This window comes from Nilaparvata lugens, chromosome 10 (genome assembly GCF_014356525.2).
Source record: "Nilaparvata lugens isolate BPH chromosome 10, ASM1435652v1, whole genome shotgun sequence".
In the NCBI taxonomy this organism is placed as follows: domain Eukaryota; kingdom Metazoa; phylum Arthropoda; class Insecta; order Hemiptera; family Delphacidae; genus Nilaparvata; species Nilaparvata lugens.
This window is the reverse complement of record NC_052513.1, coordinates 12,298,494-12,318,125: the sequence shown is the minus strand read 5'-3', so window position 1 is coordinate 12,318,125 and position 19,632 is coordinate 12,298,494. Positions and strand designations below refer to the sequence as shown.

The 19,632-nt window shown below is 36.8% G+C and overlaps 1 protein-coding gene across 11 annotated transcripts in view; it reads right to left on the bottom strand.

Annotated features, from left to right (window-relative positions):
• LOC111049000 (trithorax group protein osa) overlaps window positions 1-19,632 on the bottom strand; it is a 466,078-nt gene that overhangs the window by 36,875 nt on the left and 409,571 nt on the right. For all 11 annotated transcript variants that reach the window (XR_005572269.1, XM_039436316.1, XM_039436315.1 and 8 more), the window contains 3 exons: window positions 10,514-12,144; window positions 1,566-1,638; window positions 510-550 (listed from right to left, as the gene is read on the bottom strand). Coding sequence is in view for 10 of the 11 variants with exons in the window: in XM_039436316.1 (XP_039292250.1) it covers window positions 510-550; window positions 1,566-1,638; window positions 10,514-12,144 (1,745 nt within the window). In the remaining variant the exon portion in view is untranslated. The remainder of the gene's footprint in view (window positions 1-509; window positions 551-1,565; window positions 1,639-10,513; window positions 12,145-19,632) is intronic.

Sequence of the window (19,632 nt, the reverse complement as noted above, 5' to 3'; positions counted from 1 at the left end):
TGTATATACTCAAACTCTTTGCATTCATCCAACTCTGACACTGTTCGTTTACAACTCCAATTTTTCATGATGAAAATTCAAAGAATAAAGTATAGGAAAGTTTTAAAGGATCAATATAACAGTATATAACAATAATATTAGAAATCATAGTTAACAAAAAAGTCTAATGAATATGTAAATATATAATATTATAAACAATAATAAGAAATATAAAGTGACATAAAATTACTATTGAAGCTCTCTACCCCGCTGTGATTAGGGTGACTCTGGAATGGAAATATAGGAATAGGAATTTTCCTCGACAGATGAGGAAGAATTGGGGTAGATAAAGATGGAGGCTGGAGTTTGGTTTAAAGGAAATAAGCAACTACTCTAAAATAACTCGTTTCGGAACAAAACACACAAATAACAAAACAAGCTGGTCACGAAACTATATTGTAGTTTAAGAAAACTATTTTCTATCAATGATTTATTATAGAAATGTACTTGAATCTCAGTGTTGTACTCACTTTCTGGAGTTACTTTATCTTTTCTCGGACATCCAGATAAGCTGTAACAAAATAAAGTTTATAAGTGGATGTTTAGAATTATTCTAGATTATTTAGAATTATTAATCTAGAATTATTCTGGAGAGAAATTCAAACAATGATTTCTAACACTATTAAACTTTATAAAACTTTAAAGTGAAAAAGCACTCACATTATTTGATGTGCAATACCAGAACGAAACGGACGTCGCCACATCAAATAATGTGAGTGCTTTTTCACTTTAAAGTTTTATAAAGTTTAATAGTGTTAATAATAGTGGAAACAAGATGGATAACCAACAACAACAAATGATTTCTAGTTTTTTTCAGAAAGTAGCCTACCTTAGTTTATGTACTACGTAATTTAAAAAAAAGAAGATAAATAAAACATACTATGAAATGATAAACTATTCTGCTTGCAATAGAGGAGCCAATTTTGTATGATCTCCAAGAAAATATTTTGTTAAAGACAGATTTTAATTCGCAAAACTTTCTTATCTGATAAGGTATTTTATCTCACAACATAATTTGAAATGGATTTCAAGTTAGTATAATGCATTTTGAATGTATTAATCGATTTGAGCTTGATCCCAATAGAATAGAATATCTCCTAATAGTCGATATATAAATTGATGAATTAGTAATAATTTGAAGTACGGTAGTCTGAAAATCTCAGAGTCAACGTTCTAAACATAGAAGATTCATTCCTTTTCTTGCAAATGAGATATGATCACAGTTCAATGTGAAGAACTACTGTACCGTACATTTAATTGATATGATGCGGCTTCCCTCCAAGTTGAATTTTTGAGAGTGAAATGGAAATTAAATTGCACAGGAAAAATGATTTATTGAGTTACAGTTCAGTTGAAAAATGAACAATCTCAAGTGAAACAAGTAAAAACTGAATTTTTAGTCAAGTTTTTTCAGAACAGTTTAGGCTACTCATTTAAATTTCGAAAAACTCAATTTGTGGATTATTCCAGTCTCTATTCTATAATCTGAAGAAAAATGTTTCACACTATTTTCAACTCATTCTCACCTGCGATGATGCGAATACAATCCTGTAACGTGGCCTTCGCCTAAACATCCTGGTGTCGGACATTTACTACCATCTGAAACAAAACGAGAAATATTGATAAAAATAAATAATATAAAATATATAAAAATAATATATATATAATAATATATATATATATATATATATATCAATATAATATATAATAATAATATATATAATTATATAATTAGTATTAGAATAGTATGCAAGGGAAGGTGAGGGACCAACTATAATTGTGCGAAAAAGCATTCTATGTAGGCTACTTCAATTTGGCTTTGATTGTTGTATTTTAAAACAGAAAATATGGAATTCTGGAGTAATGAAATAAGTACCTATAATACCTGCAAAAAGGCATCCAACTCCTCAATCACATTCCTGGATTTCTCCATTCAGCATTTCTCTCATTCGCCTTGGTGTTGGAGGAGAGATGACGACGTTTCATTCCTACCTCAGCTTCCGTCTCTTTCTCCCTTTGCCTCTAAATTCAGAACATCAGTCTGCTATCTCTTTGCCTCAAATTGCCGCGAATTATATCTCAAGCGGCTTCTGTATCTACTATTTCATCCCTATGAATTACCACCCTCTTTCAACACCTCTTCCTCTTCCTTCTCCCTCTCCTCCTCCACCACAAGCACAATCACCGGTTACACTTGGAAATTTATCCCTCCCTGCTCCGTTCATTCGCTTTATCACCAGTGAGGCTTACACTTCTTCTCTACATTAAACACAGATATGATTCCCAGAGCGTTAAAGCATCAGTAACTTGGCTTCATTTTACATTTGAGTTACTTTGCTTTCACAATCTTTGGGTGCTTGGAATGAACATTCAGGATTCCACAGCTGTAGGATCCTAACTATCCATGAGCTGAGTAGATAAGCTTATACGTCAACTTATTGTGTCGAAGATTGGAGAATCAGTGTCTATACCTTCTCACATGAAATATAGAATTAGCAATTTATTGAGATAGCCCAGTTGAAGTTTGAATTGAAGATGACAAATATAGATTGAAGTATCCCAGTTAGATTTCAAACAGTTTTATAAGTTGAAGGGCTGAATAGATCCTGGAATTGAGTAACTGATATTACAATACTTGAGAAAATACTCGATTACAACAATTTTCATGATTCCAATAATATTACTTTGCTTGTGGACTCATAACGCACATGGATGCCGAAGAATTAAAATTAGGCTGCTATGAAAGACATTTACTTAACTCGATTTTTTTTCCCGATTCAATTTACGGTTGATAACATTTCTCTTATCAAATCGAGATGTTCTTGGAAACATCTTCAGGCCTATTGCTCGTCTAACAAGGCAATCTCCGAAGGATAGAAAATCTGTGACATAGCCTTTCCATTGAAGGCTTTACTTTCAACAATCAATTCTTACCTAAAAATAACCAGTTTTACCCAACAATCAGCGTTTTGGCGGCAAATGTCAGCACTGCTGATAACTGGGTTAACGAGTGTTGACAGTCAGCAATATGACGCGAAGACAGGGTGGCAGACATTATCCAGATAGAATTTAACAATTTATTGCCAACGTTGCCGGCTGACGGTTGGGAAGGCGGGAAAACGGGATTGGCGGGAAGACGGGAAAACTGAATTGGCGGGAAAACGGGTTGGCGTCTGCCACATAGCCAGTGTCGTGCATAATACAGATTCTGCGTTATCAACTTCATCACCATTATGCGGCATGGAGAACGCTTTCTATGTAGGGCCATCGAAATGGAAATTAACTATTCAATAGAATGTAAGACCAGCCGACAACCTGACCGTCGCTCGCTCTCAATCCATGGCTCTTCATTTCTGCCCAACCTGACTGCTGCTTTTCACACCTTCTCATTCTCACTTATCCTTCTCTCATACTCTGTTTCTCTCTTTTTCACTCTTATTCCAAAATCTTAGCTTCTCTCTTTCTCCCTCTTACTCCAAAATCTCTCTTCTTCCATCCACTTTCTCTTCTCTGTTGCCACACTCCCTTTAGTATACTGTCAATGATTCCTAATTTGAATTTTCTAGTTTTTGTTTAATTCCAGACAAAATTGATGGAAATATTTTTTGGAACCGACTAATTTTCTGAAGTTCATCTTTTGATTTTCAAGGGAAGTAACTGTGAATTGAAACGAGGATTTGGATGGATTTCGAACTTTCGTGCAAAATCTATTTTTTAAGTGATTCATGAGCCTTGTGCTATGGGTAGCTCGAGGGTAACATGTGAGATGAATTAAATCACAGTCTCGGGTGAATATTCAGTTAATATTTGCCAGCTGTCATTACAACAGTAACTTCAATATTAGTATGTTTAGTTGCATTGGATATCCAAATAATGTTGAATATATAATGTGATTGTTAATGTCAATGTCCATGTTCATGTTTATGATATGCATTGGGTGTTGATTCAGCTGAAATGCTCATTACAACAGTTACAAGTTCATTCTGATAAGTTGATGAATGACTTTTTATTTGATGACGAGGCGAAGTTTGATTAGTAATGTCCACTGTCATTCAAAGTCATTCACTTAAATACTGTTTGAGATTAACGACTGGTAAAACGTTTCTTGTAGTTGTATTGACCATTGAGATAATTTTAAATGATATCATTGGATATAATGCATTACAATGGATCATCAAATGTCATTAATAAAATCATACATTAAATAACTACTGAAAACTGCTTTATCAGGATTATTAAACAGCACATAACATGGTTGAACTCACTTGATAACAAAGGGTTGGGCTTGTTGAAAATCAGAAGCACAATAGCTTTGTTTACATAAAATTAATTGTCAGAGATAATAATCTCGGCAGTATCATGCTACACTCACACCACACCAGAACAAACAACCCTGCACACTGACAGAGCAAGCAAGAAGAGACTCTGCACACACTCGTATAGCACCTCCACCATCCACAAAAACAGTCGCATTGCTAAGAAGAATGTTCTTGGGTCCCTTTACACTCCCAATTTGTATCCAGCCAAGAGATGATACAATAATCTGTCGAGTTTTTACCCCAGCCCCTTATCCAGAACCCCAATTCCAACCACCACCACACCCTGTTTCTCTTCTCTCAAATGCAATTTCGGTTATTTGTTACAACAATGTAATTTCTTTCTTCATATTATCTTCATTGCGGTATATTATTACAATTGTTGTGGGGAAATGTTTCTTCAGCTCCAACACTACCTGCGCCATGCTCAATGGGGTACCACTCTGAGCTACCAGTTTGCTGGAATAATGTTATCAATACAATCAGTGTCTTCAATAATTGTGAGGAATGTAGAGATTGATAAAATAGGAAGATTACGAAAAAAACAACATATTGGATAATATTTATGAAGGTATTCAAAATTTTTTCCTTAAACGAAGGGTCCAGACATCAATATTCATTCACTGTATTTCAATATTTAATCAATGCCTCACTTCCGAGGATACTCGTATATTAATAAAAGTCTGATGAAAATAACTCATCGGGATGTGTAAGTTTTTTCATAGAATCTCACTCTTATCATCTACTTTCATTATAGAGCACACTCAACACCACTTTGTCATGGTGAATGATGATTATATTATGGTATGGTGAATGTGTCAAAAATACAATTTAGATGTTTTAAAAATACCCTCCATTTATCATACTGAATTATTAAAATCTTATCGAAACTAAGCAGTTTTCGCGATGTCGGATATACAAACAAAATTAGTCTTGATAGAATAGGATGAATTGATTAAAGCAACTCCAGTCATAAAAGTTTGTTTTATGAAAAATAAATAATTTAATCATAGATATGATGCGATTTTCTTCCAAATACTGACACTTCCTCCTTATTACTTCCTAACACTTCCTAACATCGATGACGAATGATTCTATTGCAGATACCAATACACTAATAAAGAAAGGTTTTGCAGCATTTTTTGCATTAAGATCTTCACAACACTGATGTATATTTTGAGAGAGAAACATTTCTATATATCGGATCGAGAATTTATGAACGAGAGCAAAAATGCACTTGGACCAGCCTGTCTCATTTCCGCGTTAATTCCCCCACGTTCTCGACGTGTAACGTTGCCAATGTCGTTCACTAAGCGCGTGACAGTCTCACAAGACCGATAAATCCTGCGATTAAATACGCCAGCTCACGTCTTCGAGCCCAGCGATAGCACGCATGATATTGTTTCGACGTGATGCAGAAAAAGTATTACTACTGGAAGGTTGCAGTTTGGCTGTCACAGTAAGCAAGGGAGAATGTCTGATTCCATGGAATTGTGGAGATATTTGAAAGTGGATCAATATCTCTTTCGATAGGTGATGACATTCTTGATGTCCAAGATTTTAGATGAATAAAACAATATTGATTATAGTATTGACAATAATATAAATAAGGAATAAAAATGGAAATAAAAATTAAGATCCTAAATAAACTTTGGTTCCATTGAAACTCTGTAATCACAAAACAATTATTAAAGACATTTATTAATAAAAGTTCTTTTACATTTAGTGGACAGTCAATAAATTTCATATCTTGTCAGATATATCTCCAAATATATCTACTCATAAACATAATCATATAATCTGATTAGAGCTTTACTGTATTTCTTTATTTATTTATTTATTCATACGTGGATTCAATAACAAATCATATAAATATGATTGGGAAGGAACAACAGGCTTGGCCCAAAACTATTCCATTCCCAAATTTTGATTACATGTCCAAAAAATAGGTTATGTTTCTTCAGTAAGAAGTTCAAGCTTAACTTTCGTCCAAAAATAAATATGAGATGCAAATTTTAAATTTAGAAAAATTAAAACACCAAATTATAGTTAAATATATATTATAAAAAATGTATTAAGGGTAGGCTTGCAAAATCATCTATACAAATTTGATAATATACGAAAATAATCTTGAAAGAACTTTAAAGAGTTGATGCTCAAACTTACTTCACATTACTTCACATACGTAATTAGAAAAAATAAAATTTCCATAATGATTCGGCTTACAATCAAAATGAAAAAAGAAAAATGACAGTGATCTCATTTGAAATCGTGTTGAGGCACCATAATATAAATAAATATCTCGTAAACGAAGCACAAAGTTGGTAAACATGTTGCAGAGAGGCCGTTTACTTGACAAGGGTACACATTACATTTAAAAAGCTTTCGGATAGCCGGAAAGAGAGATATACGTCTCCAAAAGTGGTCAAGCATTTCGTAACGGAAACGGAAAATTTCGGGAAATTGCCGTTTCCCAGAGGGCGTTGTCGGGAAATGAATGAAAAGCGGAAGGCCGTGCAGAGTGGATCCGTTCATTCGGAAAAACCGGCGATTACTTATTTAGCGAGCGTTTAAAAAAAGAAGCAACTTGTATCTCTGAGCAATAACGACACCACTCATGAGACTAGAACGTTCCACATTAATGTGATATCTAGAAAAACCTTCTCTTATGTAGAGCTCTGTGGAAAGTTTCATGAAATTGAAATTTTCTGTTTCGGAGCTGCTTACAAATTGAGGTTGAAAGAAGAATACCACAGAATGATGTAATACAGGAATGCATACATTTTTAGTGTAAAGATGTACATCAGTAGATGTTAGGAGAGCTACTGTTTCTGCACTATGAAAAATCATGAACTCATCAAATTACATAGAGGTTGAGGCTAATAAGAGTACTAGGAACCGATATAATAGGCTATATCTAGGTCAATACTAGGCTATATCATTTTTCTCGTTTATTGATCTTTTGAGACATATTGTTTATCATGAATATTCAACAACAACAATGACAAAACAACTTGATCATGAAATGATTGGGAGGCCTATAGCCATTACTATTCCTCATTAGTGTATAATTAGTATTAGTGGAAGTTAGAAGAGCTACTGGTTCTGCAAACATTTAAAGAGTCCCAAACTCACCTTCAGTAAAAGTAGGGCGGTACTTTTATCCTTGATGGGAATGGCTTGGTTTGGTATAACATCAAAAATACTGTAATGCAAAAACAAAATAAATCAAAACAACAATCTAATTGAAACAATAAAATAAATATACATGTATACATGTATGTATTTGAAGGGAATATAACATTGAAATGAAACTAATAATATTGAAAACGCTTAGAAAAGGACTGACGTAATACAATTAGCAGAAATGTCGAGAAAAATAAAACAATATTATTTTCTACTAGCATTGATAGTTCTTACAGATTGCTGAATAAAATGGATTGATAGAAATCTAAATAATAATTGAATAGAATTCCTAATAAGGAAGGACCTTTACAAGTCCACTTGAAAGAATCAGTTTGCCGCTTGATGTGTGATTTCTGTCAGTGTTGTTTTCCAGAACAGCATTCAAAGCAGAGTAATTCAATGCGGCATTCGCTTGAGCGTGGTCTGAATTTAAACTAGATCACGTGGAGGAGGTAAAATGAGCATCGGAGAAAAACTGAGCTACCTCACGTGGGAATTAACTTTTTTCACGAACCAAAACCACTGATGGGACGGCGTGAGAAGGGAGTTGCGAGGGAGTTTTGGGAACAGTTTCACGGTTGCGGCTTGCAAGTAATGAAGATAATTTTTGGGTCGTGATCCCCCCCCCCAGAAAGGTGGTAAGAAGGAATTAGCATTCCGGGTTCGTGGCACACACAGATTCCCATTGCCTATCTTGGGCGTAAGGTGAGCAACAGCTGTTGTATCTCCCACGATGACTGCATTAAGCAAAGCCGGGCCGAGCGCCCCACCTAATTCTTGAATTCCCTTTAATTCTTAAACCATGACGTGACCATGAGCAGGCTATTATTACGCGTTAACAAGTCTCAATCCTGCCTTATTTTCCGACCCCTTTCTAATTTTTCACCTACGTTGTGCGAGAGGAGAGAAAAAGAACAGATTACGTGAGAGAAAATTGAATGAAATACTGTGTAAAGACATCGTGCCGAGGTGAAAAGTATCATGTACAACTGGGCACCCTCATTTATGCATGGCATCTCCTCTTGAATAATAATGAGTAATCTTCTCAATTCGGTGACAGGAATCATTCAAATACTGTCACTGTCACATCACTATTCACCTTTCTTTATTTTTTTATATATTATAGTAGTCTAGGTCCCGTATTATGGATCACATACTGTATGTCGATGAGACCTCCTATAAATTTTATTTCAAGAATCCTTCAGAGACTCATAATTTGTATTTCATTATGATGATATTTTTGGACCAATCATATATAAATAAGATTAATATAATATCTCAGATTAATATAAATTTATGAGTCTTGATTAGATCTCTTCTCATTTTCAACGGGAAAAATATAGAAATAATGGAATTTTTTATATTCATTTGTACTTTTAATCTCTGCTAGCAAATTATTCTATTAAAAAGTGATGAGAAACATACAGGCTGAGGCTCTTCAAATTCGTAAACTGTTGGATGAAGAGCGAACAACTATTTTTGATATGAGTTTTATTGTTATGCTCACGATAAAACAGAATAGTAAAATCGACAACATCTCATCACTATTCTAGATGAATCATATTTATCTCTGCCATAGTATCTTAGAAAATATAATCCAACTCTCATTGCGGACTAGGAAGTAATCAGTACCAGCATATAAGTACAATTTGGAAACATATTATGTAACAACATACAACAATGATCCATCTTTTATTGGAACAATAAATGAGATTAAATGGTCAACACTGTGAAAGACATGTGCCAAAATTTGATACTGAGGTGGATGGCCACCCTTCTAATGATGCCAACGATGATATTAGAGCTGCCGGAGCTGATGATATGTAGTTATATAACGCTTTCCTGACGCCAAAGTCCCCAACTGCTATCAGCATCACAGCTCCCCACCCCGTGAAGCGCCAGGCTTGATATTGTTTAGCGATTTAAGGAGTGTAGCAGGTTGCTTGAATCAGGGTGATGGTGTGTGTGTGAGTGGGGGGGAGGGGAATGTAGGAGATGTCCCTTTCATGTCAAGAAGGCAGGAAAGTAAGCAGCAGGCCTCATGTCCGTTCATGTCCTGTCTGGTCCTGTGCTTCTAGAGGCGTTGAAATCTTATCACCATTAGCGGTGTCGTCACGTACGTGACAGGGGACTTAACGAGATGGCGATGAGTAGGAAGAAGATGAGCATGAGGAGTAGGAGGTGGAGGAGGAGGGTTGTCTCATGAAATTCGGCGGAGGGCTCACTTGTTTCAGCAAGAGAGAGGGTAGACGGAGTGATTTGGAAGTCACTTCCCTTCCCTTCTGCTGTGGCGAAAAGACCTAACGAAATGTTGGAAGGTAAGGCCGGCCTTAAACTCCGCTAGATAACAGGATAGGTCTCACTACAATTTTAGATCTACTGTTCTCTAATGTGGAGTATTAAGGGTATGAATTGAGGTGCTATTGATTCTTTCATAATTCCGAATAAGTAATTAAACATGTTGGTTGTAATTATTAATGTATTGTACAGTACATGTTGGTTGACAAAAGATTCAGTTTTAAACAAAAATTTTGAAAATCAATGAATAGGAGAACAGCTAATAAGTATAATGTATTTTTCAATTTTTGTACTGAATTCACTTCGCTTCGCATTTCCAATCAATATTCTTTCTGCTGGTATTGATGCAATGACGTTGATTCTCTCATCCTATACAATAAAGTGAACTGTGATACTATGTTGTTGAGACTATCTGTATGCCATTCGAAACAGTTATTTTGATTAAGTTTATTTCTTTGTAGAATCTTGTCAGATATCAATATTATTAGAAAATACTATAAATTGTCACTACCAAGTGAAAATTCAAGAAATTAGAATTCATGAGATTGGTAATGAAGGAGCGGGTTTGGTTGTTTATCAGGTCAATCTGAATTAGTCGAATTTACAAGAGTCGCAATTCAATATCTCTCTTCATTCAATAACGGTCATTGGAATTTGTGAAAGAAAGGTCTTACCTTTGGTGAGGCTGGTCGGCGACAAGGTGCCAGTAGGCCGGGTAGCTTCGGGGCGCTCAGCAGGTGTGACCTTGGGCGATTCGCGTTGGGCGCCAGGGGAGGACGAGCTGGAGACTGCGGCCACGCTGACCACACCCTCTCTGGCCACGTCCTGGATGGCGGTTGCGGCACGCGACCCCGCTCCGGCCGGCTGCAGGATCGTGTACTGTTTCGAGTCGGGAGACGACACGGTCGCGCTCGCTTTCGGACCGACCACCTCCTGGCGCTCCAGATCCGTCTCCGATTTGATCGCGGTAGGTTTCAGCTGCAGCAAACATTTGGCCTCGTGTCGACTGGGGCCTGTCGCGGTCGTCTCCGCCGGGTGGAGACTGGGTGGCGTCGGGTACCCCACAAATGTAGCTCCGGCTGGGAACGGACCCAACGGTGACATGGCGGCGCCCACTGTGCCCTGCAGGTCCAAACCACCTATTCTCCCATCCTTGTTCTCATTATTAATTGGCCTGAACGCTGATGTGGGCGAGAATGTTGCTCCTACATTCCCACCTCCCTTGTCATCAGCATGTCGAGGCTGAGCAAAAGTTTCACCCAAAGAAGGTTCCTCCTTCACGGTAGTTTTCTCAATCGACTTCTTATCGTACTCACTCTTCCTCTTCGACTTGTAATCAGCTTTTTCTGCTTGTCCCCTATCGTCATCATCTTCTTTCTCACCTGCTGGATCCGACATATCGATCTCTAGTTCGTTGGAGGAATCGTCAACAAGCTCATTGAAATCAGGCTCATAACGTGGAGCTGACACGAACTTCTCACCTTTACTTGAACCATCACCCTTTTCTCCCGGTTTACCTTTTTGTGAGTTCATACTCTCATCAATCTTCCTCATGTTGTCTAGATCCTCATACTTGGATTCCTTGTCATTGTTGTCCCTACTGCTCGATTTTTGCCCTGTCCTGCTATTCATGCCATCTCTGGATCCTTGTCCTCTCAGGTTCCCCTTCATTGATCTGTTCTCCTGTTGCTCGCGTAGTGTGATGACATCCTTCAGTGAGCACGATGACGAGTCACCACTTCCCGCGGTGGCTGAAGACGAGGATGCTGGTGGAGCCTTATCAGCCGAATTTTTCTTCTCTTCGAACAGATTCTCGAAAGCGGGGGATTCAAACCGGTCTTCCGGTTCTGAGCGATTGTAGAATGAACTTCTGGAGCCAGGCCAGCTACCTGAGAGACTTTTCAGCGCTGCTTCAGTTTCTCTGATGAGAGTTTCGTCATCCAATGCCTCATCCTGGTTGTTTGACGAGCTATTTTTCGCACTCTTCTTGTTGGGACTGTTTGATACACCTCCCACTAGGGCACGCTTTTTCTGAGGTAACATCTGTTGTTTCTGTGCTTCTGAAGCTGTCTCCTTTGATGACTCATCTCCATTCATTTCTCCTCCATTGCGTGTCATCTTTCTTCTTCGCTTTGAAGCTGGTTCTTCCTGTACAGGAATCTCCTCCTTCTTTGTCATGTTCTTCTTGTTCATAATTTCGTTCGTTTTTGGCTTAACCATCGCTGATAATTCTTGTTTTCGTTTCTGGAGAAAGGATGTGCTGTTTTGGTTTGATGTGGATATGGATGAAGTTGAGTTAATTGGTCTGAAAACAGAGAAAAATCAGTAAATTAAATTCACAATGTTTGAGAAGATGGTTTAAAAGTATTCAGTACCGTAAGTACCATCATTTGATTAGAGTGCAAGTAATGCTCCCCTTGTTATAGAATAATGCAATCAATTGGATTATGTTTGATTTCTGAACAATATATAGTATTTCATTGCTATTATAGTAAAGCTTTCAGTGAAATTATAATATTTCTAAATAATTTTTCCTCGAATACCAACAGTTCCTGAAGTAACGAGAATTTCCAATGAATAATATTAACTTGAAGATCTTTTATCTGCTTTAAAATTTCCCCCACTAGCCTTCTATTCAGGTCCTTCCGATTGCTGTTCCTGATTATTTATCTATTTATTGAGAGTACATTACCTGAAAAAATTTCATTGGAGTGAAAGATTTCAATGACTTGAATATTTAAATTCCATAAATAAATCCATATCAAGGAAATTTCCTACACAATTCCATATTTCTACAGTGTTGTGTGAGCTCCACATTGAATTTGTTCCACAAAATATAACTCATCCATTCACGAAATGGAGAGAGTACTTCGAATTAAATAGTAAACATTGAAAACGGAGTGCTTAAATCCGGTGGTAATCACAGTAGCTTTGCCGCTAATCCTTCATTCAAGAGACTTGAGAATGTTGGTGGTGGAGTGGGGAGGGGAATTGTGTGTGCTGAACTCGAGAGTAAGTGGCAATCAAGTTTTTGCCGATTGAACTCTTCAGTTGCGGATTAGGGCCAGATACCGGCTGTGTTTCGAGGGTTTACAAATTTGACTCCCCCGTTTGTTTCTTCAAGATATCAAAGCCGCCTTGGATTTGAGTCAGAGTGAGAGGAGGGGGATGTGAGATGAGCTGAAATCCATGTGAACAAGTTGTGAGAAGAGTAATTGTCAGTGGGGTGGAGTGTGGAGTGTGCAAACGCCTGTCACAGCGATAACACATGAATCAAGGCTCACATCACAAATTGAATTTGACATTATACATCAGCTATTTTATATTATATGGTATAGTATTAAGCGATTGACATACAAATGGAAAATTAAACCAATTTGGAAAATTTCTTTCAATATAATTTTCTCAAATGTATGACAAGATGTATTCCAAATTACTGCTTTCTCAATCATCTTGAAATAGAACAAATTTCTAATAATCGAGAGCAACTTGGGAATTAATGTCAATTTTCAATGAATTCAAAATTGATTGAATCTATATTATTCATATTTATCTTTTTTCATAATTTACAAGAATATTATTAAAAATCCAATGAATTCACCTTTAATGAATTTGAATGTTTAGAGATCATCAGATAATGGTGTAATTTCAGATCATTTAAAAGTTGTTTCACTTTCAATAACGGAAATGTTTCAGTTATTGTGAGTAGGGCAGAATCAGTAGTTAAAAAGCAATAAGCTGTCATGATTGTGTATGAGATAGAAAAGTGGATGAGAGTAAATGAATTCGACGAATAATACCTATATATTCTCTACTAGTGGATGAGATTGAGAGAAATTATTCAAAAGAATCCATTCCTCCAGCTCAAGTAAACTGGTCGAATTATCTCATCACCGACTCATAGTTTCAGGCACCCTTGATCGACCCCCACCGAATTTCCTGCACCCCACTAATGCACATATATACCCCGCCTACCTCATTCCCCAAATCCACCCTTCCAATGTTCATTAGGCTGTTTCCTACAGGCTCTAAACTGATAATAAATTGTGGGATCTCGGCAGTTTATCAGTAGTGCGCATTCCATTAGAGGATGTTGTACTCCTTGATTCCTCGCGCCTATGGGTATCGAAGCGTTATTGCGTGAAAGAAAGGGGTGAAACAAGGAGAGGTGGTACTTTTCATCTACAAAAAGCTATATAAATGATTTATTCAGTCGCTTATGTGTGAGGTATGGTACCTTGCAAATACAGATTTCGTTCTTAATCTTATTTTGGGAGATTAGAGGTGAGCATAGCATTTTACAGTGAAAATGATTTTCCGTTACAGGCTTAGGAGTACGGTTGAATTCTGCAGATTGAATTAAACAGATCAATATGAAACTAGAGATTGAAGATTCAAGAGCTCATCTGATTTGAAGGAATCCTAGAATAAGTTGTACCAATAAATTATTATCTATCTACTCTGAAAATATGAATTACAAAAGATAGTTCGGAAAGTACGGCACAATCGGAATATTTCTATGATAAGCGACTTCTTCAATATGTACTCCATGGTTGCATAAATTGGTTTTGAAGAATGAAGAACCTCCTCCTGTCTTAATACAGAGGAAGAAAAAGGAGCTGTTCTAACCAGCAAATAGTATGTTATGCTAATTGCATATTACAGCATTAACCACTAGGTGAAAAACTACCCAGCTGATTCTTATTACTAAGAATCAATTAATCATGAAAAATTCATATAGAATGCGTGAATGCTTTTGAATCTTAATTCATTATTCACAACCATGATTAACTTGAGTGTTATTCATTCAGTTTTAACAGAAATTGTATTATTTTCATCCAATTGGAAAGCTTTTGTTCTTTCAATTGATAATAAAGATTTTTTTTAACGATTGATGATGTTGAAATAACATTGATGTTGATAATAGAATACTTAAATAACTAATTGATTAACTGGATCAGATTGGAAAAATTCAGAGACTGTCCTTGACTTATTGAGATTCTGATCAGCATCCAATAACACTATCACAATGGAGTACAATATTCAAATGATGAAAGATTCAGTCGGTCGGCCGCCTAATGACTTCCCGCCCGCAATCTATTCTCTTTTATTATCGCCATCATTACTCAAACGCGCCCAAAGTTTTTTCGCCGATAATTTTGCAGCGTCAGCCCAACAACAAAGCATCCGATGAGGTGCCGACTGTAATTAGAAAACAAAAGAGAGGCCGATGGACCGCAGATGGCTCGAGTAAGTGAAAGCGAATGGGGGAAAGCGGGGGAAAACTTGCGGGAAAAGGAAAACTTGATGGGGCCGGTTCAAGATAAATGCCTTTCCAGTCGGTAATTGGGTTAGGACTAGTCTTTCAGGCGTCTCTGTCCAATGGGAAGGGGGACCCCCGAAAGGAAACATATTTTTGCCCACTCACTCAACTTACAGCTAATGAAAGGGGATGGATTGAGAATATTAGCAGTCCAGCTGATGGTGATCATCCACCCAATCTACCCGGTAGCGACTCAATTCAGTTACTGTAATGTCAATCATTTGTCTTCTAGTCTTTCCTTGAGAAGTCTCTCAAACATCACTCATTTATAAATATTATGAAGCTCATGGAAAAGGGCTGATTTGTTAGTAGTCTAGAGTTGGTAAATTGATTTGATAAATGGATTGACATATTGTTATTCATTCATTTATTTAATAAAAAAACACAAGAAAAACTTGACGATACAAAATTGAGATAAATGTAATGACACTCATTTCATTTAGAGGGTCATGAGAGTAGAAGTCTAATTTATCATTCTAATTTCTAACTAAAAATGGGAATAATGCTGTGCATGAATTTTTTGCTCCAAGCTAGGAATTAAGGCTCAAAAAATCACTACATTGAAAATAACTCAGAAGAGGGTTGTCACTTTTCCATTAGAAATTCAATGGTCTTGCAAATTGACGCTATTGCTTTCTTAAAATGAATCAATATCCTTGTTTGGATGAATAAAAATTCCTGTTTAGAAATATGTCTTCCAAGAATTCCTTGTGGAGCTGAGAGAGCGAAAAATAGTAGCTCCTATTGAGCTTAGCTAGTATAAAGAATAATAATGATTATTCTATTTTGTATTATCTTTCTCACTAGATCTTACTCAACCTATGAATGACTCGATGTGACTGAACTGATTGTCTTTCTCATGAACGAGTGTACGCACTACGATTACAGAAGGAAGAGATCAAGCAGAGAGAAACAATGAATAAAAGATGAAAAGAGAAGGAAGAGCATGAGATATGAATGAGTGAGTTAGATAGAGTTGGAGTAGAGTGGAAGCGCGTTCACGCTTTAAAAGGGGCATCAGAAATATAGGAGTTATGACAGCGTGGTCGTAAAATTGTAGCACATATCATTTGGAGGGTTACATGCTGGAGTAATCGTTATTATTACCGTTATAGCCTATATTTATCTAAACGGAGGTAGAAATTCAGTTGTGCGGTGAACTAGTCGCCAGGTGACTGACTGCCTAATAGAGTGATAACATGCACTTAAATGTCACCACAGTTCGAGTAGTTGGTTTTAGGGTGACTACTGGTGGGGGAGCGGGGTTCAGAAGGAGTGGAGGGAATCACGAATGGGGATAGATGGAGTCGGTTGGGAGGGAAGGAAAGGAAAGTGGAGGGAATCATAATGAAAGGGAATTGATATAGCTTGAAATGAAGAAGGAAAGGTTACGGTATTTTTATTGTGTTGATGGAAGAGGATTGTGAAAGATTTTATGAATATGTACGATGTGAGGGAATTATGTAATAGCTTATGTGTAGGAACGGTTATGAAGATTAAGAAAGATAGAGATGATGTAGCATGTTGAAAGAAGAGAAGAAGAATGAGTATTGTAGCGAAATAAACGTTTGTGCGAAGAGAATGGAAGGTTTGAATGGGAAGAAACAGGGAATGAGACTGAAATGAGAATGAAAGTTGATAATGAAGAGGCTATTTTAGGATATAGCAATTAAAACTGATTCTAATGTTAAAACATTTAAAAGATCGTCATCAGTAGAAAGCCTCAAGGGTCGAAAGGGCAAAAGGCCTTCTTTACTTGCCCAGGTGACTTGACATCACTTCCTGGTCACGTGACATCATCACGTGATATTGTACCAGTCTCCTGTCGACGCTAAGCTCGCCTGACTCCATGCTATCTAGGCGACCGCAGATTTCTCAACCCCTACTGCTGCACCCTTGAAATATCTCCAAAATGCGTCGCTGCTCCTTTCACAATAATCACGAACCACCTCCACATGTCGAGGGTTGCTAGAAGGTGTTTCCTTCATTTTTAATAGATTGGTTTTCTCTCTTAGTACTCGCTGTTTTGTCCAAAAGCATTTTAAAATCAATAGTTAAGCTCTTGAACACTAGATACAGAGAGAAAACATAAACTACAAAGTTCTATTATATCAAAGAGATCAATAAATGATATAATTGTTCTATTATATCAAAGTTCTATTTGACTCAATAGAATATAGTTTGAATGGAGATGAGAATGAAATTGTGAATAGAATTTAATTAGAGTAATGGAATAAAATAATAAAGACTGACAAGATATATGAAGGCTGCAATGCTGGCTAGAATCTGTAATGCATTATAATTACTTCTCAAGAGAGTGGATCAAAACCTGTAACAATAAATCTGATGTTACTGGGAAATTTCAATTACAGAACCAGCTTTCATAATAAGAATACTGATTAATAAGATAGGAAGGCCTTGAAAAGGTATTATAATGAAAAATTTGTATTTTGGCTGTAGGACATGATTTTCTATTTTTGGGTATATTCCCCCTCCCCCCACTACTAAATTCGAAAACTCCTAAGGAATCCTGTTCATAATGAATTGTTCTTTCACGTGATGTGTGGTTTTTTATCTATACTAGGAAAATATCCATGTTGAATAGGGTAGAAGTGGTAGGTTTGCATAATTTTGAAAACCCCTTGAAAAATACCCCTTTTTTTGAAAATTCGTAGATCCGGAACCAAAAATGGTAGGTATTCAAAAAATAAAAAAGGTATTATAAAAAATGAGGTATTCTCCTCAATTTTGTCGAGAATGATTTTTCTTGAGAAACTCAAGGTTCACGAGATAAATGGGAAAATTGAAAAAAGTCCGAAATTTTGGGGGGTTTTGGGGGTGAAGCCGCCCTCTGGCGTGTCAGCAAATTTCAGATTCGAATTCAGCGCCCAAAAATACATATAGAAACGTCCAGAAAAATTCTTTCGGGCTGTTTCCTGAAAAACGAACATTTGACTGGACTATTGACAAATTATGTTACAAGTACTGGGCATGAAAATCATAGTTGAAGTATATTCTATTTTCATGATGCCCTTGTCAAACAGCATACAACCTCGGAATGACAATGTATCTCCTTTCTTGAATGGAAATTGAATAAGTATCCGCTTGTATAAAAGAGTATTATGAGAAAGTTCATTCTATATCATACAAAAATTAGAAATCAAATTTTGAATGTGAGATAGGAGCTCTTGGAAAGTTTGAAAGAGAATTGTGAAATACAAGCCTTCAAATTTTTGAGATTGATTGGAAATATTTTCTCTTAAAATCGTAACCCTTCGACTGTGACCTATCACAGTTCACATTTCACATTTCTGTATCATTGACCTAGAAACCTCCATTCGCAATTCATCCCAGTTACTCTCATTTAGTTATTGATCGAAATTACAAGGAAAGGTGACGTAGTTTCTTCTGATCATAGGGCGAAGGAAATCAAATGCATTGAATAAGATATGGACAAAATCTGCAATGAAAGAGTGTAGGACAATATTAGAGGGGGTGATAAGAGTCGAGTAGGGATCGGGTAGATCAGTGGAAAGCGATGGTGAATGAGGGGGATGGTAGGGTGAGGAAGAGAGGATGACTGGTGGTACACTCGTGTCTTTAATTACGCGAACGTGGGAGGGGGGGGGCTCTTGGAAATGACGTATGGCTTGGGAAAGGGGAACCCAGTACCCTCACTACACCCCCTGAACCCCCCTGCAACTTTGGACCAGGCTCGCCGCCAACGTCAAACTTTTGTACAGTCAACACTGAAATTTCGCCCGCAAAACTTGTAGAAGCTTCCAGGCCTGCTATGCTACACTCAGCTGCCAGCCTACTACTGATTGCCGCTGTAGAGCTCAACGCTCTGGCTAAATCTGAAATATACTGAGATAAAACTCCCAGGTTCTAGCAGTGAATGCAGAGATCCTGGTGGAGATTGATCTATAGAATCTGTAGGGAATCTCCCATTACTGATCTCAGATTAGGGATCTTGGTTTTGAAGAAAATGAAACAAAATTATGAAAAATTATTCATTAAACACTCAGATGATAAATTTTGAATCATTCAACTTTATTTTAAATAAATTTTATGATGCAATTCACTCATGAACATTCAATAAATCTTCAGTAGACAGTATTTTAATACTGATATTAACATCATTAATAGCTTGCAAAATAATGGATCAGAGTGCATTCAAATTGAATAATGTTGTGAAAAATCTGTTCATTCAAATTGAATAGATGTTGTGGAATCACATCTTATCATTACAGAATAATAGGATGTAAGAGAATATCTATTGAGACAACAGATATTATTTACGGGTCGATGTCAACCGAGGCCACCGACAGAAGATGAATCTTCTAAACGAGACCTGCGACATTTGAGGACTGCGACCGTAGAAGACTCCTCAATTTTTGTACAGGCCCGACAGTTGAGAACTGCGACCGTAGAGGACTCCTCAAAAAGAGTCCTCAAATGTCCTCTACG